General features: G+C 47.0%; 2 protein-coding genes across 4 annotated transcripts in view; both read right to left on the bottom strand.

Moving 5' to 3' along the window:
* The window catches only part of sh3rf1 (SH3 domain containing ring finger 1), a 52,648-nt gene extending 42,864 nt beyond the window's left edge, over positions 1-9,784 (bottom strand). For both annotated transcript variants that reach the window (XM_062556807.1, XM_062556808.1), the window contains exons 1-2: positions 9,463-9,784; positions 7,447-8,082 (exon numbers count right to left, since the gene is read on the bottom strand). In XM_062556807.1, coding sequence (XP_062412791.1) covers positions 7,447-7,866 — 420 coding nt within the window. In that variant the 5' untranslated portion in view covers positions 7,867-8,082; positions 9,463-9,784. The remainder of the gene's footprint in view (positions 1-7,446; positions 8,083-9,462) is intronic.
* Positions 9,785-16,418: 6,634 nt separating this feature from the next.
* The window catches only part of nek1 (NIMA-related kinase 1), a 37,138-nt gene continuing 30,004 nt past the window's right edge, over positions 16,419-23,552 (bottom strand). For both annotated transcript variants that reach the window (XM_062556804.1, XM_062556805.1), the window contains 5 exons: positions 20,557-20,714; positions 19,957-20,393; positions 18,732-18,865; positions 17,368-17,500; positions 16,419-16,532 (listed from right to left, as the gene is read on the bottom strand). In XM_062556804.1, coding sequence (XP_062412788.1) covers positions 16,519-16,532; positions 17,368-17,500; positions 18,732-18,865; positions 19,957-20,393; positions 20,557-20,714 — 876 coding nt within the window. In that variant the 3' untranslated portion in view covers positions 16,419-16,518. The remainder of the gene's footprint in view (positions 16,533-17,367; positions 17,501-18,731; positions 18,866-19,956; positions 20,394-20,556; positions 20,715-23,552) is intronic.

Below are 23,552 nucleotides of genomic sequence, written 5' to 3'. Positions count from 1 at the left end.
AGAGCGAAAGACTGCTATATCCAGAATCTATACATCTCTCTCACACACACACACACACACACACACACACACACACACACATACTTCTGAAAACAACATCAAGACAGAGCAGCATCTCCTTTACACAAGCACACAGTGTTCAGGTGTCAGTGTGCAAAATACACTCAAGGATCACATCAGTCCTCTCCGTCAAACTTGTACACATGCAAACATTTCTCTCTCTCACACACACACACACTCACTCTCTCTCACACACACAGAGAGTGGAAAACAGAAGGGGCGCAGGCTAGCTAACAAGTGTGTGTGGAGGGCTGAGAGTGGGCTGGTGTGGAGGCGTGATGAGAGCTCAGAGAGACGAGCTGTCTGATCTGATTACACTGGACCCTCAGCAGCACACACTGCCAGACTCCAAGCAGGCAGAATCAAGAGAGCGCGCGCGTGTGTGTGTGTGTGTCAGACACACAGAGAGTGGGGGGGAAAAAGACAGACTGAAAGAGTGGGAAGTCCAACAGACAGAAAACAGAGATTCCCTGTAGACACTGACAGCCCTGATGGGAATCATCATTCTATTAAAAAAGTGATTTCCTGCATTTGAGAGAGAGGATTGAGCAGAGCAAAGAGCCGAACACAAAGAGAGTGGGCAAGCCTATTGAGGCCCGACAAGCAGCACACAAACAGAGTCAAAACACAAACATGGAGAGAGAACAGAACACAGCCAAAGACAAGACAAAGAAAGAAGACAAAAGATAAATACGACAACAAAAGGAGAGGAAGACAGTTAGACAAACACACCAACAAACAGAGAGAAAGACAGAATGATAAACACACCAACAAACAGAGAGAAAGACAGAACGATAAACACACAAACAAAAGGAGAGGAAGACAGTTACAGTAGATAAACACACAAACAAAAGGAAAAGAAGACAGGAAGATAAACACACAAACAAAGAGAGGAAAAACAGAGAGGAGGACAGAGGGAGAGAGCCTTGTGATGTTGGAGAACAGTAAAACGCCATGAAGGAGAAAAACAAAAACGGAGAGAAAGACACAGACAGACAAACAAACAGATGGACGGACAGAACTATACACAGAGAGGAAAGGAAGTCATGTGACCTACATGTATAGGAAAAGGAAGGAAGGAGCAAGACCGAGAGAGGGAAAAAAATAAAAGAGAGCGCGAGACTGAGTGTACGAGACAGGGGAATATTCCCAGTATTCACGGCCGGTAAGCATACGCTTTAGCCTGCAGGGGCTCAGGCATAATGAGGGGGTTCCGTGACACAGGCCGGGTCAGCCAGAGGTTTCCTCAGCAACCATGATGTCATCAAAAAGGGCCAGCGTGACTCAGAGGAGCCCGCAGAGGAGCGGCTGCAGGGCCCAGGGCCAGGAAAGGCCAGAGGAATTTCACAGGGCCCGTTTATGTTCAGGGGAACACAGTAAACAACATTCCTGATCACTATTAAACAGAGACATAACACACACACACACACACACACACACAGATTTAGGTTCAAAAGAAAAAGCAAACATGATGTGTCAAAACTAAAGAGAAAAACATTTGCTGTTCCGTAAACAAAACAAAAAAAAAAGCTTTTTGGCTGTTCAAGCTTCAAGGCTTTCCAATGTTTTATGGCAAAAAAGACAAAAAAAGATAAAAGAAAAGGATGAAAGAACATCAGAAAAGCAGAACCCTTAACCAAGGGAATTTAGTGCAAAACAAGTCCAGAGTTAACAGGCTAATCAGTGGCACTTTCTTCCTCACTAACTAAGAGGAGCAGAGGCCACTGCATTACAAAATAACGCAGACCTAAAAACGACTGAAGGTTTCGCATTGCCTTCTAAATGAGGGGGACCTCTGGAGGTATGGAGAAAGGGAGGAAGAGAGAGAGAGCAAGAGAGAGAGCAAGAGAGAGGGAGAGAGAGAGTGTGTGTCAGCGATGCGTTGCAGCAAGCCCTCATTATTACGGGGGAAACAATGGCCTAATTACACCCCCCGGTGATTCAGCTGGGCTGGACAGCAGGCCCTCTACACACATATATATACACACACACACACACACACACACCAATAAACCTACGGTATAGCAGCCCCAGACCCATAAAAAATCCCCCCCTTCAGCCTTTCACACATTACACTATGTGTGAATTTCATGCATGGAACACGAATCTGAACTAAGAGAGCTGGACAATTTTTTACAACTCACAGATCTCACACACACACACACACACACACACAGACACAGACACAGACACACACACACACCTCAACTTGCTCTAAGCCCTCACCAGACAAGCTTACAATCTGCCGGTGCCTGCTTTCATCTCCTCCTCTTGCAGGGGATGGCCGTGGCAGTTCGAGAGACAGACTGACCGACGGAGTGACCTCCGCGGCAGTCACCCTTAATCACAGATGAGATTAGCAGCGCTTGCCCCAGCTCTCATTAAATAATGGTGAGAATCTCCAGCATCGGTAATGAACCTCGTTAGGAGACATTAGCGAGGGAGTGGGGGTTGGACGGCGGAGGAAGTGTGTGTGTGTGTGTGTGTGTGGAGGGAACATGCGGCAGCTTTTAATAATACAAAAAAAAAGGTTAGACTTTATCACGCATGGCTTCATGTATTCTAATGAATCTGGGGCCGTTTTCTCCTTTATCAGCGGGAAGTATTAAAATGGCGCGCTGATTAATATGGGTTGGGGTAGGATGGGTGTGCTCTAGCAAATGGGAGCTTTAATTCATCTTTCTCTTCTGACCCCACACTGGCGTGACCCATCACCTATAACCCTTCACCTCTAACCCTTCCACTGGTCCTTTTATCCCTTTTTTAGCTCTGATGGTTTGACTAGCCTGACAAGAGATTGTGGAACAAAGAGTTTGTGTTGTGTGTTGTGAATGTGTGTGTGTGTGAGAGAGAGAGAGAGAGAGAGAGAGAGAGATGGAGAGAGAGATATAAAGATAAAGAGAAAGAGAAAGAGAGAGATAGGGATAGAGAAACAGCGAGAGAGAGAAAGAGGAAGAGAGAGAGTCAGACAGAGGGACAGAGAGACACAGAGAGACTGTGTGTTCTTTGATGACAAATATAGATTTTCTGTGTGACAAATATGAGTGATGCTGACTGTGTGCCCTCTGTCTTCGTCACAATCTCACTCTCTTTCCTCCCTCTGACACCACACACACACAAACACACACACACACACACACCTGGTGGGTTTTCGTGTCAAGGTGACATTTGGCCCTCTGGCCATTTGACTACTACAGTCACCTTCCTCTGCCAGTTTTCATGACTCTCTCTCTCTCTCTCTCTCCTTCCTTCCTTCCTTCTTTCCTTCCTTCCTCCTTCCCCTCTTCGCCCCGATACACAGGTCAGCCCCTCTTCCATGACTAAAATACTGTAGGGACTGTAAAGGAGGATGACCACCACACACACACACACTGTTGTTTCCATGGGCCTCTGATCAGACTGACATGGGTTGAATGGACCAGCAGAGAGAGAGAGAGAGAGAGAAAGAGAGAGTGTGTGTGTCTGTGTGTTTGCGCACTCCAACCCTTTCAACCAGCAGCAGTATTTTTCTGCTCAGATAAAAATCAAAAATCAAAGGCGGCGGAGAAAAGGGAAAAAAAAGAGGAGGAACGAGAGAAAGAGAACGAAAAGAGAAAAGAAAGGGAGAGAAAGAGTGAGAGAAGCTGAGGGTGAGAGAAAAGGGAGGAAAAATAAAGAGACAAAGTAAGTGTGAAAAGAGATGGAAGCAGTTCAAAGAGAACAGGAGAACAAAAAGAAAACATAACAAGAGAGAGGGGAGAACACGAGGGACAAAGGGGAGGAGAGCAAGAGAGAGAGAGAGAGAAACCTAACAAGAGGACAGAGAAAGAGAGAAAAAAAAGGTGGAGTGGAGGCGAGCGAAGAGAAGACGAGGGAGCGCGTGGGGGGGGTCTCTGGAGGACTGGGCACCTCGTAGCAGGGCAGGGGCGTGGGGGGGGGGGGGCAGTGTGTGTGTGTGTGTGGGTGGGGGGGGGGTGATCAGGGCCAGTGACACGCTCTTTGATCTCTGGGGCTTTCATCTGTCGACAACATCCACCTGCACGCCCTCAGAATCCAACCCTTACGACCCCCCCACGCCACCCATTGTTTGCCCCCCGCCCAAGCTGATCCACCCTGTCCCTGACACGAGAGAGAGGAGGAGAGGAGGAGAGGAGGAGAGAGGGCGCGCCGTGCCGTGGAGCGAAACTGCCCCAGTTGGCACGGCTCTCCAACTCATCATCACACCTGCTCAAGGTTAGCAGGCACTAACGGAGAAGGTCACACAACAATTCTACTTGTGCCCCTCAGAAAAATGCGCTTTTGAGAGTGTGTGTGTGTGTGTGTGTGTGTGTGTGTGTGCGTGGGTGGGTGCGTGTGTGTGTGTCCGAGTGAGTAAGGGAGGGAGAGGGTGCATGCGTGTGTGTGTGTGTGAGAGAGAGAGAGAGAGAGAGAGAGAGAGTGTGAGTAAGAGGGTGGGGTTGTGGGATACGCCTGTTCCTTGTAGCCAGCACAGATCATGTATCAGAATGCGAACAAAACCCCCCAAAGAACAGCGCCGTGGCCAACATAGCTCCCCTCTTATCGCAATCAAACAGGCACATTCCAGCCAGGTCCAAACTCTTTCTTTCCGTCTCTGTCTCTTTCTTCCCCCCTCTCCCTCTCTCTCTCTCTCTCTCCTCCTCTCACTCTTTCCCTCCCTCTTGGAGCAGGGTACACGTTTGATGTGCAGGCTGGCACAGAGGAAGAGGAGGTGGAGGATGGAAGATGACTGAGAGGGAAAGAGGGAAAGAGGGAGAGAGGGAGAGAGGGAGAGAGGGAGAGAGGGAGAGAGGGGGGGGTTGTTGGGGGTAGGGGGTGGGACAGAGGCCGTCTGGCGTCTCACTGCCACACAGCCCTCGCAGAGAGGAAGATGGGCCTCCCCAGAGGAATGTAGCCAGAACAAAAAAAAAAAGAGAGAGAGAGAGAGAATGAAAGAGAGGGAGACATGAGAAAACAGGAGGCCGGGATGAAAGGTGAGGCGTTCACGTTGGTTGAAGCACCACACATCAACAACATTTTGCTCTTCTCTTTTTTGATTCACTTGTTTCATCTTGGTTGGAAACCGTGTATTTGCTTCATCTATGCCCACGACCATCACACACACACACGCGCACACACACACACACACACACACGATCACAGCACTGTTGACTGAACAGATTTCTCACAGGGCTACCTAAGCCCCCGGCTATATTACCAGTAATTCAGGTCAATTTATGTGATTTCTTTCCTATTTGCCAGTACATTCAGTGAGGGAGGTGTAGCGGAGGGGGAAAAAAAGACCGAGAGGTTCCCTCAGTCTGCGTGAGGCGAGTCGACCTGAGCAGATTCAGTTACTATATAACCGAACAATGGCGCTAACTGTTTTGACAGGTGAGGGGGGGGTGATTCATGACGAGACTATGCGCACAAGAGTTTCGGCCGCAGAGTGCAAAAACAAGCCCGGAGATAAGGCCAACACCTTGCTATTTAAGACGCCTTCACAGGGAGGGACGGCACAAGCAAATTAGAGGGAGAAGGAGACGCAGACACGTAGACACGCCATCAAGGGCGCTCTTGTTTTTCGTCAGGAGGGAACATGTGACTCGGGAGATGAAACAAATAAAAAACAAAACAGCTGTTGTCATGGCAATTATCTAAGAACAGGCGACCTGGAGTATAGTGCTTTTACCTCATGTACCAACAAGAAAAATACTCACAAGATATACACACATATACACACACACACACACACAGACACACACCCTAGGAGACGCCTACGGTGAGGTGGACTTAACCTGGTTCCTGAGTTCACTAGGGCGTCACCGTGAGCTTCATAGACTGGATCTCCTCCATTAAGCCGGTCACCAGCAGCAGCCTCTTACCTCAAAGCCTTTCACCTAATTAACACCTCCAACCTCCATGCCTGTTCACCTCTCAACACCTGACTCCTTCATTACTGAGTACTGTTGACAGAACTCAATGGTAAGCGTCACATCAAGCCTGGAGCTTGATGGTCAAGCTTCAGTTTAACCCTTGAAATCCCACTTGGCCAAACACTGGTATGGGGTTAGCATGGACCTGTACACATGCCACACTGACTGAGCAAACATGTCCCTCAAAGGGCTTTGCAGAAGACAGACCAATCTCCTTTAACATTTTTAAAAGACACAGGAAGGAACTCGCACACAGGTAACAAACTAAACACTAAGAAGAGTCTCCCAGGACTGCTCGTGTCCATTATGTTTGGATTTAAAGAGTGGACACATGGGTCTTAAAATGATTACCCAAAATCTCATCTTCACAGTTCATCAATGTTCAGCAATCATTTGCATCAAACAACCAACACTCTATTTGACTACCAGTCTCACTAAGGTTACCAAGAGCAACCTCTCGTTTTCCTTGTTATAGATCAACCCAGGCGACCCCCTCTTCGACCCAGCCCAGCCTAACTTCCTTGAATTCCAGCCTCTCAGATGTTGAGCCCTGTCAGTGTGCGGTTGTCTGCCCTTCAGGCAAGCACACTGTCAGCACATTCAAGCTGTTGTCGCAACAATCAATTCAGACTGACAGGCAGCTAGATGACTCTTCACACTGACCAGTGGTCAACTGGGCCTAGCCTGTCCACGAAGACCGATTTAAGCCTCGAGAGCCACATGTTTTCTTCAATTCCTATGTTTTCTTCCGTTATTTTTTTTTCTTTTTTTTTTTTAACTATTTAGTCTCTTTCTAGCTGCTCTTAAGTGGACTTGAACAATCTGTGCCAAGAGGAATATTATGAATATATTATGAGGAACATTACGAACACATCTAAAATTTAAGCTACCGCCTGTACTGTATGATCTAATGAACTGAATTACCGGATTACTTCACCTCCCAGTTATTGCAGTGTTTGTACACGATGCGGTCCACAAGAGCTTGTGTCGATCCCTCCCTAGGCAGTGCCAAAGAAGCGACCCATGAAGCACCTGAAGGGGGTTGTTGTGGGTACTACTAAGCTAAGAACTGAAAGGCGTAGCCTCTGATTCTAATCCACTACACTTTTTTGTCAAAGTCAGCAAACTCTTCTTCAGAGTCCTCTAGCTGCCCAGTCAGTGTGTGTGTGTGTGTGTGTGTGTGTGTGTGTGTGTGTGTGTGTGTGTGTGTGTGTGTGTGTGTGTGTGTGTGTGCACTCAGAAAAAACAATAACAACTCTGGTGTTTGTACAGAGTGGCGGTAAATGAGAAGCAAACAGAATGCCTGCAATAATGCGTGGCTCAATCAAAACATTGCTTAAGAAGTGTGGAAGGTATGCAATTAGGCTCACTGCTGAACATTTTGGCAGAATTACAAAGTCTGCACTTTTAAGCTGAGAATAGAAACAGTGCGTGTGAGTGTGAGTGTGTGTGTGGGGGGGGGGGTCAGACTCACCCTGACGAGGGTGCTCTTGGCCTGCACCCGTTGGGGTTGCGCTCCCGGTGCCCCTGGCTCTCTCTGGGCAGCCGCCGTCGCTTGCGCCCTGACCAGTGCCCCCGCGGTGCCGTTGGCAGCACCGCCTCCCGCCGTGCCCACTCCTCCTCCGGCACCGCCGGTGCCCGGGCCCGGCCGCCGGGGCCTCTGCTTGATGCCGTCCAGCAGGCGCACCAGCAGGATGTTGCTGGGCAGCTCGTCCACGCCGCTCTCCACCAGCGTGCGGCACTCCGGGCAGCGCAGCTCGCCCCGCGAGCCCATGATGCCGAGCAGGCAGCGCCGGCAGAAGGTGTGCTGGCACGGCAGCACCTTGGCCGAGGCGTCCAGACGTTCCAGGCACACGGGGCACTCCAACAGGTCCAGCAGCGCAGACTCGTCCATTGTTGTGTCCTTTCTTTTTCCTTTCCTCCTTTCTTTCGTTTTAAATAGTCACTCACTGTCTTTCTATCACTCTCTCAAGCTGTCCAGTCTGGCCTCTCCTGACGTTTTCAGTCTGGCAGGAGGGCCATACTGCTTGTAGGTTAGTTGGGAAGCAACAATCCTTGCCCTGGTCACGTTACTCCCATGCCTCGGTTATTGCCATGACACCGACAGCATCTGTGAGAGACAGAAAGGACAGTCCATTGTCACGAAATGAAGAACGATATAGATACGCGGAAACAGACAAACAAATCCATATAGGCCTAAATAACTGATGCTGCCAGGCCTACAATAAGAGTAGTCACCGACCCAGTAGGCTATTATGAACCAATAAGTTGGTCATTTTGGCCCACTTATAGGTAACTGTACAAAAGAACCCACCAAGACATTAGAAACTATCCCCGGTGCTTCTTTTGCCCAGGAGAAGACAACGGTCCTGAGAGGTTTACGGTCACGTTTGGCTGGATAGATTTACGTGCCTGCACTGCTAAATGCGCACAACAGCCGATCCCGACCTCTCAAACAGCAGCTCCCGCCCAGTAACCTCTCTGTCCTCTGGGAAAGTCCTCGCTGTTTACCCCCGACTCTCCGGGTCAATCAATCCAGTCATCAACAAGATGCGGCGACTTCATTGTTCAGCCGGAGTCATCTTGTTTGAAACATCCATGCCAGCCACGGGGAGGACCACAGCTCTGGTTTTCATACTCTCAAAGGCTGACCTCAAAAATTGGCTAACATTAGGCTACTACAGCTATTTCATTGGCTCTGTGCATCACTATGAAGAATTATCATCACTGAAACTGAACTGTTTTGTTCAAGAGTAACCTCGGCTATAAGTAAATGCCATAGCCTATGCGCTTGCGAAAAAAAGAAGGTGAGTATCTAGAGACATTAATTACCTTTCTTAAGATGAATGTGAATGTCATATGACAACCCCGATTGTAGGCTACCCCTCCTTTCAATCGCATCACAACAGACGATGTTCTTCAGATCTACAAAATAACAATGCAGTTCATCTTGGACCGTAACTCCAGTTTAAACCTTGATGAAATGAGCCGGTAGCCTCATGGTAAGCTCCACGGAGACCTAACCATAAACAGAATCCTAAATGTGATTCGCATTCTAACCTAACATCAACATGACTCCCTTAACTCATTATCTTTCTTAGGAGGAATAACTTGAGCGAGTTTCGTCAACTCGGTAATGAAAAGGAACTGAACCTCCGTCCGTTCAACGATATCTACGCTACCAACTAAGCAGCAATCCAACAAACTGCTCGCAGTAAGTGTAATGAGATGTGGACAACGTAACCTATGGCTAACAGAACTGTGAATCAACTACAGCTTACGATAGGCTACTACTCCATGAGTACATAGCCTGACTGCATAGCCAGCCAACACGAAGCACTGTTTAGGCAACATGTATCAGGCTAACAAAGCCCCTCTGTATATGAGTGCGTAAAACAAGTTGCCAAATGAACAGCGAACATACATTACCATTGTAAGTGCACAGACAGATATCAGAAGTTTGTCCTTGGAAACAAAAATGTTAACCTACCTCGGAGACTGCGCCTCCTTTTCTAACCCCCTCCTCTCTTTCCAGAACAATTTCTTTCCGACTTCAACAGCCGACCAAACACGCCAATCGCCGCCTCTCGCTACTTTCCCAAGCTCTAGTTCTCAAGAGAAGCCCGTTGTTTGTTGTGTAGGGTATTTCTCGTTCTCTCGACGCGAAGTTGCAACGTTGGCGTTCAGGCCATTATATCTGATGTTAGGATTGTCTGCGAACGCTGGAGATGGCGTTTGGCTGGTATCAGGGTAAGGAGAAAAGAGAAATGGGTAAAAAACTCCGGCGCCTGTGTCCAAACGCCATGATGAACTCGATTGTTACTTTGTAGCACCCCCAGTGGCTTATATAGTGCGACTTACTCCTGTCGGGCGGGCGTATAGTGTGACAGTTGCGCACTTCAATAAAATAGTAGCGGTTTACTTCGGCCTTTTAAGCCATATCATATCATATTAACGCATAATAAACAACACAATTTAAACAGTAATTACAGTGCTTACAAAGGCACAGAAGCCAATCGTGGTTCACCTCAAAATAATCAGTTTGCCGTTGTCTCCCACATTAAAAATCCCCCTTGTACTAGCACATTGAAAAATCCTAAGATTTGTGTATTCAATTTGGATTCGAGTGGCCCAGATATCTCCAATGCACATTTAGGATCATGGAATAAGAAGTTTTCAATTTACAACAATTATTTTAGCCTGGCATTGAAAACAAGATTGTTTCCATTTGTATTACATTCACTCTTTATTGCATATATCTAATCTTTAACTTTAGTATGTAGAAGGCTACAACAAACTAATATCAGACATATGGATTTGGCATAATACATGACTAGAATATGTGCCATGGCCTACTGTGCAGAGCCACTCCCCCTCCTACTGCAGGCGTGGCAAAGGTTATACTACGTGCTAATGCACATGTCAGTTACCTCAGTGGTGTGGCTATCAGTGTGTGGACCTTCGCTATGGCACAACGTGTTACCATAAAGAACAATCCAGCTGAGCACAGTGCACACACCACCACATTCCAGTGGGAAATATGTGGAGTACATGAACGCACTTAACCCGACTCCAGGCCACCATACCTCATGCAAAATGCACATGTGGCAATTGTTTGTTTTTTTTTAATGGTGAATTGTTATTGGTGGTTGTGATGTCCGGTCACTATCATGTTAAACATGTTTTACAAGCATCCTGAAGTTTAACTCTTGTGGGCACTCACAGTCTCTGAAAGGAAAATGTATGTTTTCAATAAAGCACAACCCGGAGTAGGATCCTCTCTAAGATACCAAGTGGGTTACAGCCATAACATTGCTTTCTTTATATTGTTGATAGAAATGATAGTGATCATATGGCAAGTCCTACTTTTATCATCTCTTAATCGCAGGTTCTTCAGCCCTTCCTGTCTTCTCTTACCACACACAGAACAGAAGCTCAGGAGAATAGAGAGGGGGAGAGAGAAAACAATAAAGAGAAAGATTTATATCGATCCTATTTTCAGGACAGTGCATATTGAGAGAGACCCGGAGAGACAGAGAGAGAACAATAAATGTTTGTGATTTATGGCATGTTGGCCCTTTACTGTTGGATGTGATCCCATTGGACCTAGCAGGAGCTCTCGGGTCATATTTCACTGTTGCCGTGAGACACGTGCTCCGCCCCCATGAGGAAAGGACAGGGGCTTTAAAGCTGCAGCTTTTACTTCCTGGTTGACCCTCAAGATACCTGTCCCTGAATTATGCACCACCTAGCTTTGTGTGCAGGTAGAGATAAAGCCTATATTTAGCAGTGTGGAGGCATAGGCAAAATAAACACTTGCAGCCTTAATGGCCACTCAAATAGACAAAAGAACGAAACAAATGAATGGTGATGATTAACACGACAAATGACCTAACAACAGACATAACAATAAATATAGTACTAAAAGGTTTGGAACCAGGAACCAGCTGAGAGTAAACATATTTTTTTCCACTAATAAAAGACTGTAGAACACTGGACACACCCTCACAAAGATATTTCACATTTAAAGGAATGCGGACAGCATTCTTACCCTGATAAAAACAAAGTCCAAGGTGTAATATTGTCCAACTAGGTCTATACTTTGGACTAGAAATTATACCATCAGGGTCATGTGGTGAATGTTTTTACCTATGCATGTGAACCTGCCCACTCAGCTACACATTCAGACATAAGCATGGGAGCACCTGTAACATGAAAACACACTGAGTAGGCAGGCATGCAAAATGGGCTCCATGTCTTTGTTCCTACAAATCACAAATGACATTTAAACATCAAAACCTCTTAACATTTAAAGCCATCCTTTGGTGACAGATACAGGACCACATTTTATGATCATTATGTATTTGAGGCCTACAATTTTACGGCACGTACATTTAGACAGACAGGCAGACAGACACATACACACACACACACACACACACACACACACACAGACACCAACACAAAAAGACCACACACATGATTGAGGTGACAGCTGTGTTATTGCCTATAAAGGCAGACTGAGTGGGGAGAGAGCGAGGGAGAGCCAGAGAGAGATGACATGACATATGCTCCTATCTTCCCCCCTGAAAGCAGAAACAAGGCCTGACAATGGTGTTGATGGATTCAGCAAGCCCCCAGAGCCTCGCTGCCGCAAAGCACTGCCACCAGACTCACCAGAAACCTGCTCGCAAATTCAAGCGCTGGCTGTCCGTCGGGAGAGACAGAGTCGGTCACAGCGTGGGCCGATGTTTCTCCCCGGCCGTCTACACTGTTTGCTCTCGGGTTAGGTCACTCAGTCAAGACGAGGGTGGAGCCGGCTACCAGACAGACAAACAGACATTCAAAACCTCAAAATGAAGCCACAAGACAATACGACATTCTCTGTTCTTCAGCACAACGCCACAGGAACAAGGCAGGAGGGGGGGGGGGTGTGTGTGTGTGTGTGGAATGGGGAGCACAAACACTACATAAATTGTGGGAAATGAAGACATAAACCAAAGGACTGAAACATTATAATACATCCAACCCATGAGAGATTTATACTAACTATGAGTGCTCTCCTTTTTTTACCCTGACATGCATTATTTATGAGACAAAAGATGATGCTAACTTACACGCCGGCGCAGAGGATTCGTTTCAGGTCCTCTTCAACGCAAGATGACGGACGGATAAAAAGAGAGAAAAAAAGAAACTATTTTTGTTTAAGTGAAATGACATACCAGTTAGAGTTCCTCCACAGTCCTCGAACGAATGACCAGTGTTATTTAGATTTAGAAGGAAGAGAAGCCTTTTAAAACAAATCTTTATCAACCTAACTGCCAACAGAGTTTAAAGGTGGGACAAGAGGTGAATACAGTGTTAGGCTTGAAATGCCACCGTACTTAAATCATGCTCATTCAGAATGTGTTAGAGCTCAATTTTTTGAAAGATGTTCTAAAGGCAGGGAGACAATTTACTCAGGACTCGGGAGTGCAAATCCCTTGAACACACAGGCCAAATAACCCAGTGTTAGCAGAATACACAAGAAGAGCGTGACTAAAATGTACTGATCCCCCCCCCTCCCTTTTTTTTAAATGGCACCATTTTATCATGATGTCCCAGAGGAATAGTCTGGAAAAAGAAGCCGCAGACAGTAAACTGGATTGGATGCTGAGCCACGTAATAAATGAACCTAACTAGAGCAGGGGTTAATTAAAATGTGGTTGTAAAACACCTACTGGTGCAAAAGGGAATTAGAGCAAAGATAGCCCAGGGTTCAGGGTCTGGGTCTGGGGGACTGTGGCTGGCCTTTTTGCAGATTTGCATTTCAATCTCCTGCCCCATGTGAAATCTAACCTGGGAGAATGCCCACAGGCATAGCCCCACGAGATTATACAGGAGGACCAAGAGTTGAAGGTGAATTAATAAACGAGTGGGTTTCCAATCCCTGAAATATGAGAAATTATGCGGCTCACAAAAGAGAAGCTGAGGATGGAGAGAAGGGAAAAAAAGACACAGATAGAAAGACAGAGAGCAAGGAAGAACGAGCGGCTTATCAGAGGGAAGAGTCTTTGGGGAGATTCCAAGAGGGAAGTCAATTATTTCCGTCCCTGGGAAGCCATAAATAAGCGACAGCACCTGGGAAAAATGAGCCAATTTAGATCAAAATCTTCCCATGATAATGCATCCTTTTCAGGGCATGTGTTCCAGGTCCACGTGCTTACACTGTTTGGGATATTTAGTCACCCTTGGAATCATGCCACTGTATTCACCTTACAGCATACCATTGTCCTCCCTTAACTATAAAAGACCACTTTGCCAGGGTTCATTCAATTCATGTTTCAGATTAAATAACACAATTCTCAATAAAAGAAATGTCAGTGGACATGAATCCTGACTGTATTCGCAATAAAGTGAGAAGAAATTCAAAAAGGGGCCGGCAATAAAGTGAGAAGAAATTCAAAAAGGGGCCAGCAATAAAACGCAGTGGCACACAAGGCATTTGTGGAAATGTGTGACTACAACCCACCCCAGACCCGCAGCTTCCTGTGATGAAAAGGAGCAGTTCCAGTAGTAGTGACTCACTTGTCTAATAATAACGGCAACACAGCTGCAGATTCATGGCGAAAAAAGAAAAAAAAAAATTGACCCTGCTGTACATGGCAAAGAGCAAACACAACAGTGCATGAACTCTTCAGGTCCCTTAACATACCTCTCCCTGCAATTCAGAAGGATCATAGGAATTTAAACTTGAATAATTCATGTATTTGTGGTGGGATGAGGGAGAGGGGGTGGGTGAAACCAGGTGTTTTAACATCTGCAGTCTGCTTATTAAACAAAAAATGAAAAGGAAAAAAAGAAAAAAAAAAAACACCCAGTTCTACTCATTAAGTATTAATCACGGGCATGTCACGTCTCATCTTCATCATGGCCTGCACACCTCTGTGATTTCACCCCTATTCTCTGGCTCATTTCACCAATGAACAGGTACGCTTGTTTACACTCCGCTGACATGAGCAGAGAAGAGGAGAGAGAGAGAGAGAAAAAGAGAGAGAGAGAGAGAGAGAGAGAGAGAGAGAGAGCGTGAGCTCAATTCAAAAACTGTTATGCCTGAGCCACTGAAACATGAAATGGAATCAGAAAATGAGAAGCATCATGAAAAAACAAATGGGATGAATAATAAATATTTTGACAAAGGTGACAAAAATATTGTACATACGGTATTGAAGTTCATGAGTTGCAACAAATGACTGTATATAGAGTGGTTACAACAAATAGCTGATGAAATATTTTGCTGGAATATTCATTTTGTTTTTCAGACAAACACTGGTGCTGGAATTATTTAATGATGTTGAACATTTGAATTTCTTTGCACTTGTTTTTTTTTTATGAGAAAGTTTTAGGGGAAAAGAAACTAGATCAAGATAAGCAGCCCTGCTAGTCTATACTGTACAATGGACTTGTTCAGCCCATCTTCCCCTTGCATGTATTACTCAAGTGTAGACTGTGAGAGGATAACCATGTAGATTTTCAGATTGTGAAAAGGATAAACAGTTTTTACACAACCACGCTCAGATGATGGTAGGCTGAGTAAGGGAGAAAAAAAGAAACAGGCCAAACCAGGTGTGCAACACACACACACACACACACACACACACACACACACACACACACACACACACACACACACACACACACACACACACACACACACACACACACACACACACACACACACACACACACACACACACACACACACACTTGTCCAAAGCAGACACATGCACCGTTATTTGTGGTCGTCTAAGAATGTGAGGTCATGTGGTTTAAATGCTGGGGTTGGCTGGTTAGGGGAAGTCCCAGGCAGTCTCTTCTGCTGATGGGTGTGGTCACAGCACACCTGTTGCTGACAGACAGTTCAACTTAACCAATCAGAGAGATCCTTGAATCAAGGAACCACCTATCCAGACATGACTCAAGGAAATCCAAACAGCTGAAACCAGCCAGCTGCCATTTAAAGGCTTTATCTAATTCTGTGTTTTAACATCAAAGACCTTCTCGAACACACACACACATATATATAGACAAACACATGTTTAGAAAATGTAAGCGTTTATTTATTATTAAAAAGATACATATGTTCTGCTTTATTATCAAAGAGCAACATACTGTGATAGCCGATTTCCTTACAGTTCATTTCATATTCCTTACAACTCTCTGTACAATCAACATACATCCTGACACAACCCATTAACAGCAAAATTCCCTTATATTGCAAATTCTTTGCTACCATGACGACCTGTAACTCCTAACGAACAGCCATTCGCCATGTAAACATTAAAATCGGTAGTGTTCATTAGTGCGGCGCTTGTAAGAAAGTCGGAGAACTGCATTTGACTAAGCTTTGTAAAAACTGACCTGGGACATAAAGTTGTACAGAAAACGAGGTTGAGCTGGTTGGTAAGGAGACGGCACTGGTGTGTCCTGATATAGGACTAGCCTGTGGCCCCAGAGAAAGGTCAAGCATGTGAGATCTGTGTTGTGAAGAAGCCCCCCCCCACTCCCTCCCCGACCTGCAAGGTGTAACCTCACCTTCGACCTATGACCTTCGACCTGGCAGGCCCCGGGACTTCAGAAAAGAAGGAACGCTGCTGTGTGCTGTCGACAGTGGCCCACGCAACAACTTATAAGACTTTGGTTAAGTACCGCCATATCACGTCCTCTCGTCCATATACGTGTTATACTACATACAAAAACAGTGCGCCGATCACTAACGTGTGGAAGGAGACTCTCAGTCTTCAAGTGAACTACCGCAGCATTCTCCATGCATACGTGCCTGAGACCTACACCTCTGTTAGAGGTCTAACCAAGCCCCCACCCCCCAACCCCCCCAACCCAACACTGCTCTCACCATCCCTCAACACTGCTCTCAACATCCCCAACAATCCCACCCCAATCCCATCCCATCCCACAATGTGCAGACAACCCCACAAGTGCATCCTGGGAAGACATCAGTCTGCCAACAGATTGTCTGAAGCTGCCAGCCTGGGTGGATGAATAGCTTCTATTCATCATTATCTGCGACGGAGAGAGAGAGAAAGAGAGAGAGACGGGGAGAGAGAGAGAGGGAGAGAGAGAGAGAGAAAGAGGGAGAAGAAGAGAGAAAGATGTGAGAAGGAAAGAAGGAGAGAGAGAGAGAGTATGAGAGTGAGAGAGAGTAAAAGAGTACGAGGGGGAAAAAAAAGAAGGAATCGCGTGTTAGAAGTCAGACTCTTGGAACCGTATTCGGAGCAGATACAGACTTCCAGGGAGAGAAAACTAAGATTAGATCTCCCCACCCCAGCCTTGACTGGGAGACACTCGGAGCCATAATAAGGATTATCCCACCCCTGACTCGGGGTTCTGAGTCCACCTCTTGCCCTAGACGTCTGGCCCTCGACCAACTACACCCATCAACACCTTCACATAGCGGGCCGAGCCTCCAGCAGTCTCTCCACACCATCTGAAAGCAATATTAACGCCGGGTACAGGACACAAAGGCATGGGGTTGAGGGCTGTTTGGGAGCCTTAGGGGTGTGCTGATGTGTGTCGGTGTGTGTGTGTGTGTGTGAGAGTGATGTGTGAACCTGATCCAGAGACCTTGTTCACACACTCACACAGTCACAGGCAGGCATCACTCGTGTTAGTAATACGGAAAGCATTCAGGTGGTTTGAAAGGGGGTATATGAGTTAGAGTCAGTGTACCTGTTGGAGTGTGTGTGTGTACACGAGAAACATTCTGATACGGAACATTTTCGTTCCGTGGTGAGACCTTAACAAAGTGGATCTGGTATGTCGAGTACGCCTGTCTCATGTCCATATCCAAGTGAATGTGTGTGTGTGTGTGTGTGTGTGAGTGTGTGACGAGCGTTACCTTCTTGGTATGCTCCGTCAGCCATGACCAGGTGAAGGATCTTGGGATAGAGGTGCTGGTGTTCTGTTCCCAGGATGCTTTGCAACATGCTCGGGCCCATGTCTATGTTCTCGTCCTCATCCTCGTGAATAGCCTGCCGGCAGCAAAAAGAGCAGACATCAGAGGCGCGTTCAAGTTCACCGAACTTAGGCGAACATAGGCGAACGTTTGAGAACGTTCGCAAAACAGTATTCCGTTAGCCTTGAGTTTTTGGCGAACGTTTGCTAACAATCGCAAACAGTCTGAGGAGGTGGTGCGCCGCGAACATACAGTGGAACTGGACGTGAGTTTGACGAACGCAACAATGCAATTACTGTTAGAATGGAATGTTAACAACAAATCGTTCAAATTTAACAGCTCAAAGAAAACATGTTCACCTCGAACGTTCGCCTATGTTTGCGAATTTGAACGCACCTCAGTTTACAATGACCATTTGCATCAGCAGAAGCATAAAATAAAGGATTATGATAAAAATAGAACCATAAAATACAATATTCAGCGTCCAGTATTATGCAATGGCCATATGTGGAGTATTATACAGGTACCACATATGGACATTACATCAGAGGACGGACGGACGGACACTCTCACCATATGGAGAAAAACAGGGTCACTGCGCATTGGAACAGCAGCATTTCCTTGATAATTCATCAACTTTGAGCGCTCACAGTCCCTCACGTTGGCACATAGGCTACCAACAGACATACACACACACACACACACGCCTAATCCTGCTATTGGACATCTCCATCCTTGCAGTCTTCAGCTACAGCACGACCCAAATCTTACACCTGGCTCTAACATTCACACATCCCCAAAAGGCCCCCGTGTGCTGAATCAGGGGGAATATACTAGGTCAGGGGCTCCACTTAGTTCTGCTACAGAGTGAATGTATTAGGGAGGGTTGGACAGCTTGCTGCAGCATGTGTGTGTGTGTGTGTGTGTGTGTGTGTGTGTGTGTGTGTGTGTGTGTGTGTGTGTGTGTGTGTGTGTGTGTGTGTGTGTGTGTGTGTGTGTGGTTGATGGAGGTCACCCCACCTTGAGCTTGTAGTAGGCCCCCTGGCTCAAAGCTTGCTGCAGCATGTGTGTGCGTGTGTGTGTGTGTGTCTGGCATGTGTGTGGTTGATGCAGGTCACCCTACCTTGATCTTGTTGAAGGCCCCCTGGCCCAAAACTTGCTGTTGTGTGGTGTGTGTGTGTGTGTGTGTGTGTGTGTGTGTGTGTGAGATGGAGGTCACCCCACTTTGACCTTGTTATAGGCCCCCTGGGCACAAAGCTTGCTGCAGCGTGTGTGTGCGTGAGTGTGTTAGATGGGGGCGGCTCTACCTTGATCTTGTTGTAGGCCTCGATGAAGCTCTCAAAGCCCATCTCCTGTTCCAGCTGGAAGCGCAACTCCTCCAGACGGCTGAAGATGCTGTCCTGAGGCTCCATGTCATCCACCTCATCCTCCCCACTGTCATCTAAGCACACACACACACACACACACACACACACACACACACACACACGTCACTACATACTTCAAACATTACCAAAAAACAGTAGCCGCTTCCCCCACTGTTGGACGATTTAAGGCGTGTGAAGGCTAATTGCTTCCCTATAATCACTTATTATGGGCTGTTAATCGTGCCTCTGTGGGACTATGAAGCAGCCAGGCCACACATCCAGCACTAGGCCTAAATTACACTTCAATACAAAACAATACTGACTCAAATTAACACAAGGCTGTATAGATGTTTAATTACCATACAATTCAGAGTGGTCAAGGATTCTTTTAGGGCCAGTGGTGTTTTGAGCTAAATATGAACGATAAGCATGCTAGCCATGGTGCTCTACAAAGGCTACCGTTGCTAAAAACACATCTGTGTAATTGTTTTATATTAGATCAAGGTCTTCCACCTGCTTTGGAAAAGTATTGCCGAATTAACTTCTAAAAACACCACATTTTATAAAGGAATAGAGTGTACCTTGTGAAGCATGCTTTATTCCCATGTAATCTTGGCTGTTAATATTCCACTGGGCAAAAGACAACAGCAGTAACTTTAGATACTGTGCTTGAACCTCTCTCGCTCGATCTGGGTATGACGTTCACACGGAGGCAGTATTGTGCAGGATTTAGGACCACACAGATGGGCCATCACCCTGATAATGGGGAGGCAAATGTGTTTCGATTCTGGCAACGTGAAGCCTTGGCCATAATGATCTGTAGGCTGGAATATCGCCTGGTCTCGGCCTGGCTCGATAGTGGGTTTGCGTCTAGTCATTCTCAGGCGTACATTCTGGCCACACACACACACACAGTCACACACACACACACACACACACACACACACACACACACACACACACACACGCACGCACACACGCACACACACACAGACACACACACACAGACACACACACACACACACGCACACACACACACACACACACACAGACACACACACACACAGCATATCTCATGCATATGACAAATGAGCCATCTGTGATGCCGTGGCAGGTCAACATGTGCAGGCGTGATGTGAGTGGGCAACTGTGCGTAGCGCCGTACCCGACTGCCACTCCTCATTCAGCTGGTCCTCGCTGCTGTGGTGCTCTTCCTCTGGCTCCCCGACTCCGTTGGTGAGCGGCCCGGCGGGCTCTTCATCAGGGCTGCTGCTGCCGCCTCCGCCGCCGCCGCTGCTGCTGCTGGAGGCGCCTTCCTCCTCTTCCTCGCCTCCCACCCCGTTGAAACCTCCGTCCACGCCATCGTCTTCCTCCGGGCTTCGTTGCAGGCCAGGCTTCTCTGCAACCCCTCGCTCTTCCACCCCGTTATAGCAGCCTTCGTCCTCGTCACCCGGACTACCGTTCGACATGTCCTCCACCTCATCCTCTTCGTCCTCCCCTTCCTCCTCCTCCTCCTCTTCCTCCTCGCTGTTGGCGTCCTGCAGAAGTCTCTCCATGGAGGCCCGCAGCTCCCGCAAGTCCTCCTCCTCATCCTCATAGGCACTGGAACACACACACACACACACACACACAGACAGGAAATATCATCAGCCACATAACATGTATCTCTGCATTGGAGTCTAATCACATATGGCACGACCCCTCTAATCACTGTGCCGGGGTGTAAACACCTCTGCAGACAGTAAACATGCTGCATGAATCATACTCCTCAGGTTCCGACGCCTCGTCCCCTTTGCCGTTTTCCTCCAGGTCCTCGATCTCCAGGTTGTTGTCAGGGGCAACGGGGCCGTTGCCTTCGGCGACGTCCGCGTCCGCGCACTTGAAGAGCTTGCTGAGGTCCGGCAGCGAGCACGTGCGCAGCATCTGACCACGAAAAGACAACACACCCATCATCAGACAAGCCATGTAAGTAGAACCATCTCAAAAACATAAACACTATTTTAGCTTTCAAAACTGCTGCAAAACACACACGCAAGTAATGAGATCACGTCTGGACACAAACCGAAGACAATAGACCATGCAACATCAGACACATAAAAGAGAAACACATTTTTGGATTGCCAAGTGACTGTATAAAACGACATATATTTCAACATTATGTCTCGAGAAAAAAAAAAAAAAAAAAAAAGATCTCAGCAAAGAGCTGTAAAGACTTGCATGGGAAAATTCCATCTGCATGTAACGCCAAACAGATGTACCAAAAATGTTAAATAAGTAGCCAGATGCAGGCCGTCGTGGTGCACTGAAGCCTTGTCTGACTTTGGCATGCGAGACATCAATCCCCAGATCACCCAAACACTCATTACGAAGATAGCTCATCAGAACACTATTCATCCGAGTCTGTGTGCGCATGGTAGTGGAGTATTTATGGTCCTTATCCATGGCAACTTATCTCTGACCTTACAACAAGGACGGAGCGTAAAAGGCGGTCACAAAACGCCACGCCGCTTCTCTGGCCGAAACTTTAAGTTTTCACAGAGAGACAGACTGTGGGCTACAGTGGAAACAGGAGCGAATACTAAATTCTGATGTGTGTGTGTGTGTGTGTGTGTGAGTGTATGCCGTAGGATTTGGAGGCTGACTGAGTCAGGATGTGCAAGTGAAAGAATGAGACCAGAGAGACGGGTGGAAAAGGGAAAAAAAGTGTGACGAACAGGCCAGTGGGGAGAGAAGGGAGTGTGTGTTACATATGTGGCAGGACAAGTGTGGGCGAGAGAAGCACTGATGCATAGAAATGTGTGTGTGTGTGTGTGTGTGTGTGTGTGTGTGTGTGTGTGTGTGTGTGTGTGTGTGTGTATGTGTTGTACGGATGGGAGTGCAAGTGTAAGAGTGTGTGAGTGTGTGTGTGTTGTATGCATCAGAGTGCAAGTGTAAGAGTGTGTGAGTTGTATGCATGGGAGTGCGAGTGTGTGAGAGTGTGTAAGAGTGTGTGAGAGTGTGTTTGTGTGTGTGTGAGAGAGAAATGCCTTTGGAAGGGCCTCTGGTATGGCGACACATCAAGGATGTGGAAAAATTGCATTAATAACGCTCCAGTCAGAGGAACCCAATGCACTGCAGACTATACAACACCCTCTGTCCATCCAACACACACACACACACACACACACACATATACTCTCCTCCTACACACTCACACACACACAACATTCACCCTCCCCCCATACACACACACACACACATATACTTTCCTCCTACACACTCACACACACACAACATTCACCCTCCCCCCATACACACACACACCATTCATCGACTTTCCTCCAACACCCACCCACACACACACACACACACACCTCTCCCTTTCACCACCACCCCTTCTATTCCTAGTCTCACCTTCCCTAGCCCTGGTCTTCCACTCCCCCACCCCTCCACCCCTTCCTCCTCCTCTTCCTCCTCTCCAGCCAGCGCGTGGTCTGGCGTTATTAAAGATGCAGGAGAAGGTGAGAGTCCTTGCCACGCCGTCAGGCCGCGCTGGAGGTCATGTGATGGATGGCCCCGGCTCCACTCCGCGTCCCCTCATTAATAAAGGGCTAAATGAGAGTGCTATATATAAGCAGCACCACCCCGGACCCCCAGCACCCATCACCTGGGGTGACCGTCTACCACCAGGGAGGGAGGGGAGGGGGGAGAGGGAGAGAGAGAGAGAGGGAGAGAGGGGGAGAGTGAGAGAGATAGAGAGAGAACGAGAGAGAGAGAAAGAGAGACAGAGAGAGGGAGAGAGAGAGTGCCAGAGATAAAGAGAGAGAAAGATAAAGAGACAGAGAGAGAGAGAGAGGGAGAGAGACAGAGAGAGAGAGAGAGAAAGATAAAGAGACAGAGAGAGAGAGAGAGAGAGGGAGAGAGACAGAGAGAGAGAGAGAGAGAAAGAGAGAGAGAGAGACAGAGAGAGTGCCAGAGATAAAGAGAGAGAAAGATAAAGAGACAGAGAGAGAGAGAGAGAGAGAGAGAGAGAGAGAGAGAGAGAGAGAGAGAGACAGAGAGAGAACGAGAGAGAGAGAGAGAGGTCCTGTGGGGACGCCAGCCGAGATCCGTGTAGCACTGAAATGCCAGGAGAGCCGGCGTGTTCTAAAAGGTTATGTTCTTTTCCATCTCAGTGGCTGTACCAGTGGTTGGTGAACTGGAATTTTGCCGTGCCGCACAGGGGCCTCGTGGACACTGGTGTCTTTTTTTGAGCTGACATTCAAGTAAAAGACCATGTCATGGTTCCAGATCCACTGCTTTGGATAAAATGGCCTGCCAAATGACAAACTATAAGGTAGTGGATAAAACAAATGGAAAACAAAATGATTCCTCTCATGCCTAACCGACACATTTACTGCTATATCCTTTAGAAAAATATCACTCATAAGGCCTTTTGGTATGTACCGACTGAGACACCGTATTGCCATGTGTTTGCCATCCATCATATGGGTTTGTTATCCACCATGTGTTTGTCAACTATCTTTAAAGGGACACTTCACCGACTAGCATTAAACTTTGTATGAAAAACATGAATGGTTTTCTAAAAATACAAAGCTTAATGCTAATCGGTGAAGTGTCCCTTTAAACAGTGAAATGAAAAAAAGTCATCAAACTAATATCAGATAGCATCAGGGGAACAGGACACCTGCTTACACATGGCTCCTTTCTCCATCACTCGCTCTCTCCGTTCCAACAGCATCGTTGAGTTCTTTAACTGACAAGCCTGAGGGCTAGTCCCTG

Source organism: Sardina pilchardus, chromosome 15 (assembly GCF_963854185.1).
Source record: "Sardina pilchardus chromosome 15, fSarPil1.1, whole genome shotgun sequence".
Lineage (NCBI taxonomy): Eukaryota > Metazoa > Chordata > Actinopteri > Clupeiformes > Clupeidae > Sardina > Sardina pilchardus.
Note: the sequence above shows the minus strand (reverse complement) of the source record. Positions and strands in the feature narration are given on the sequence as shown.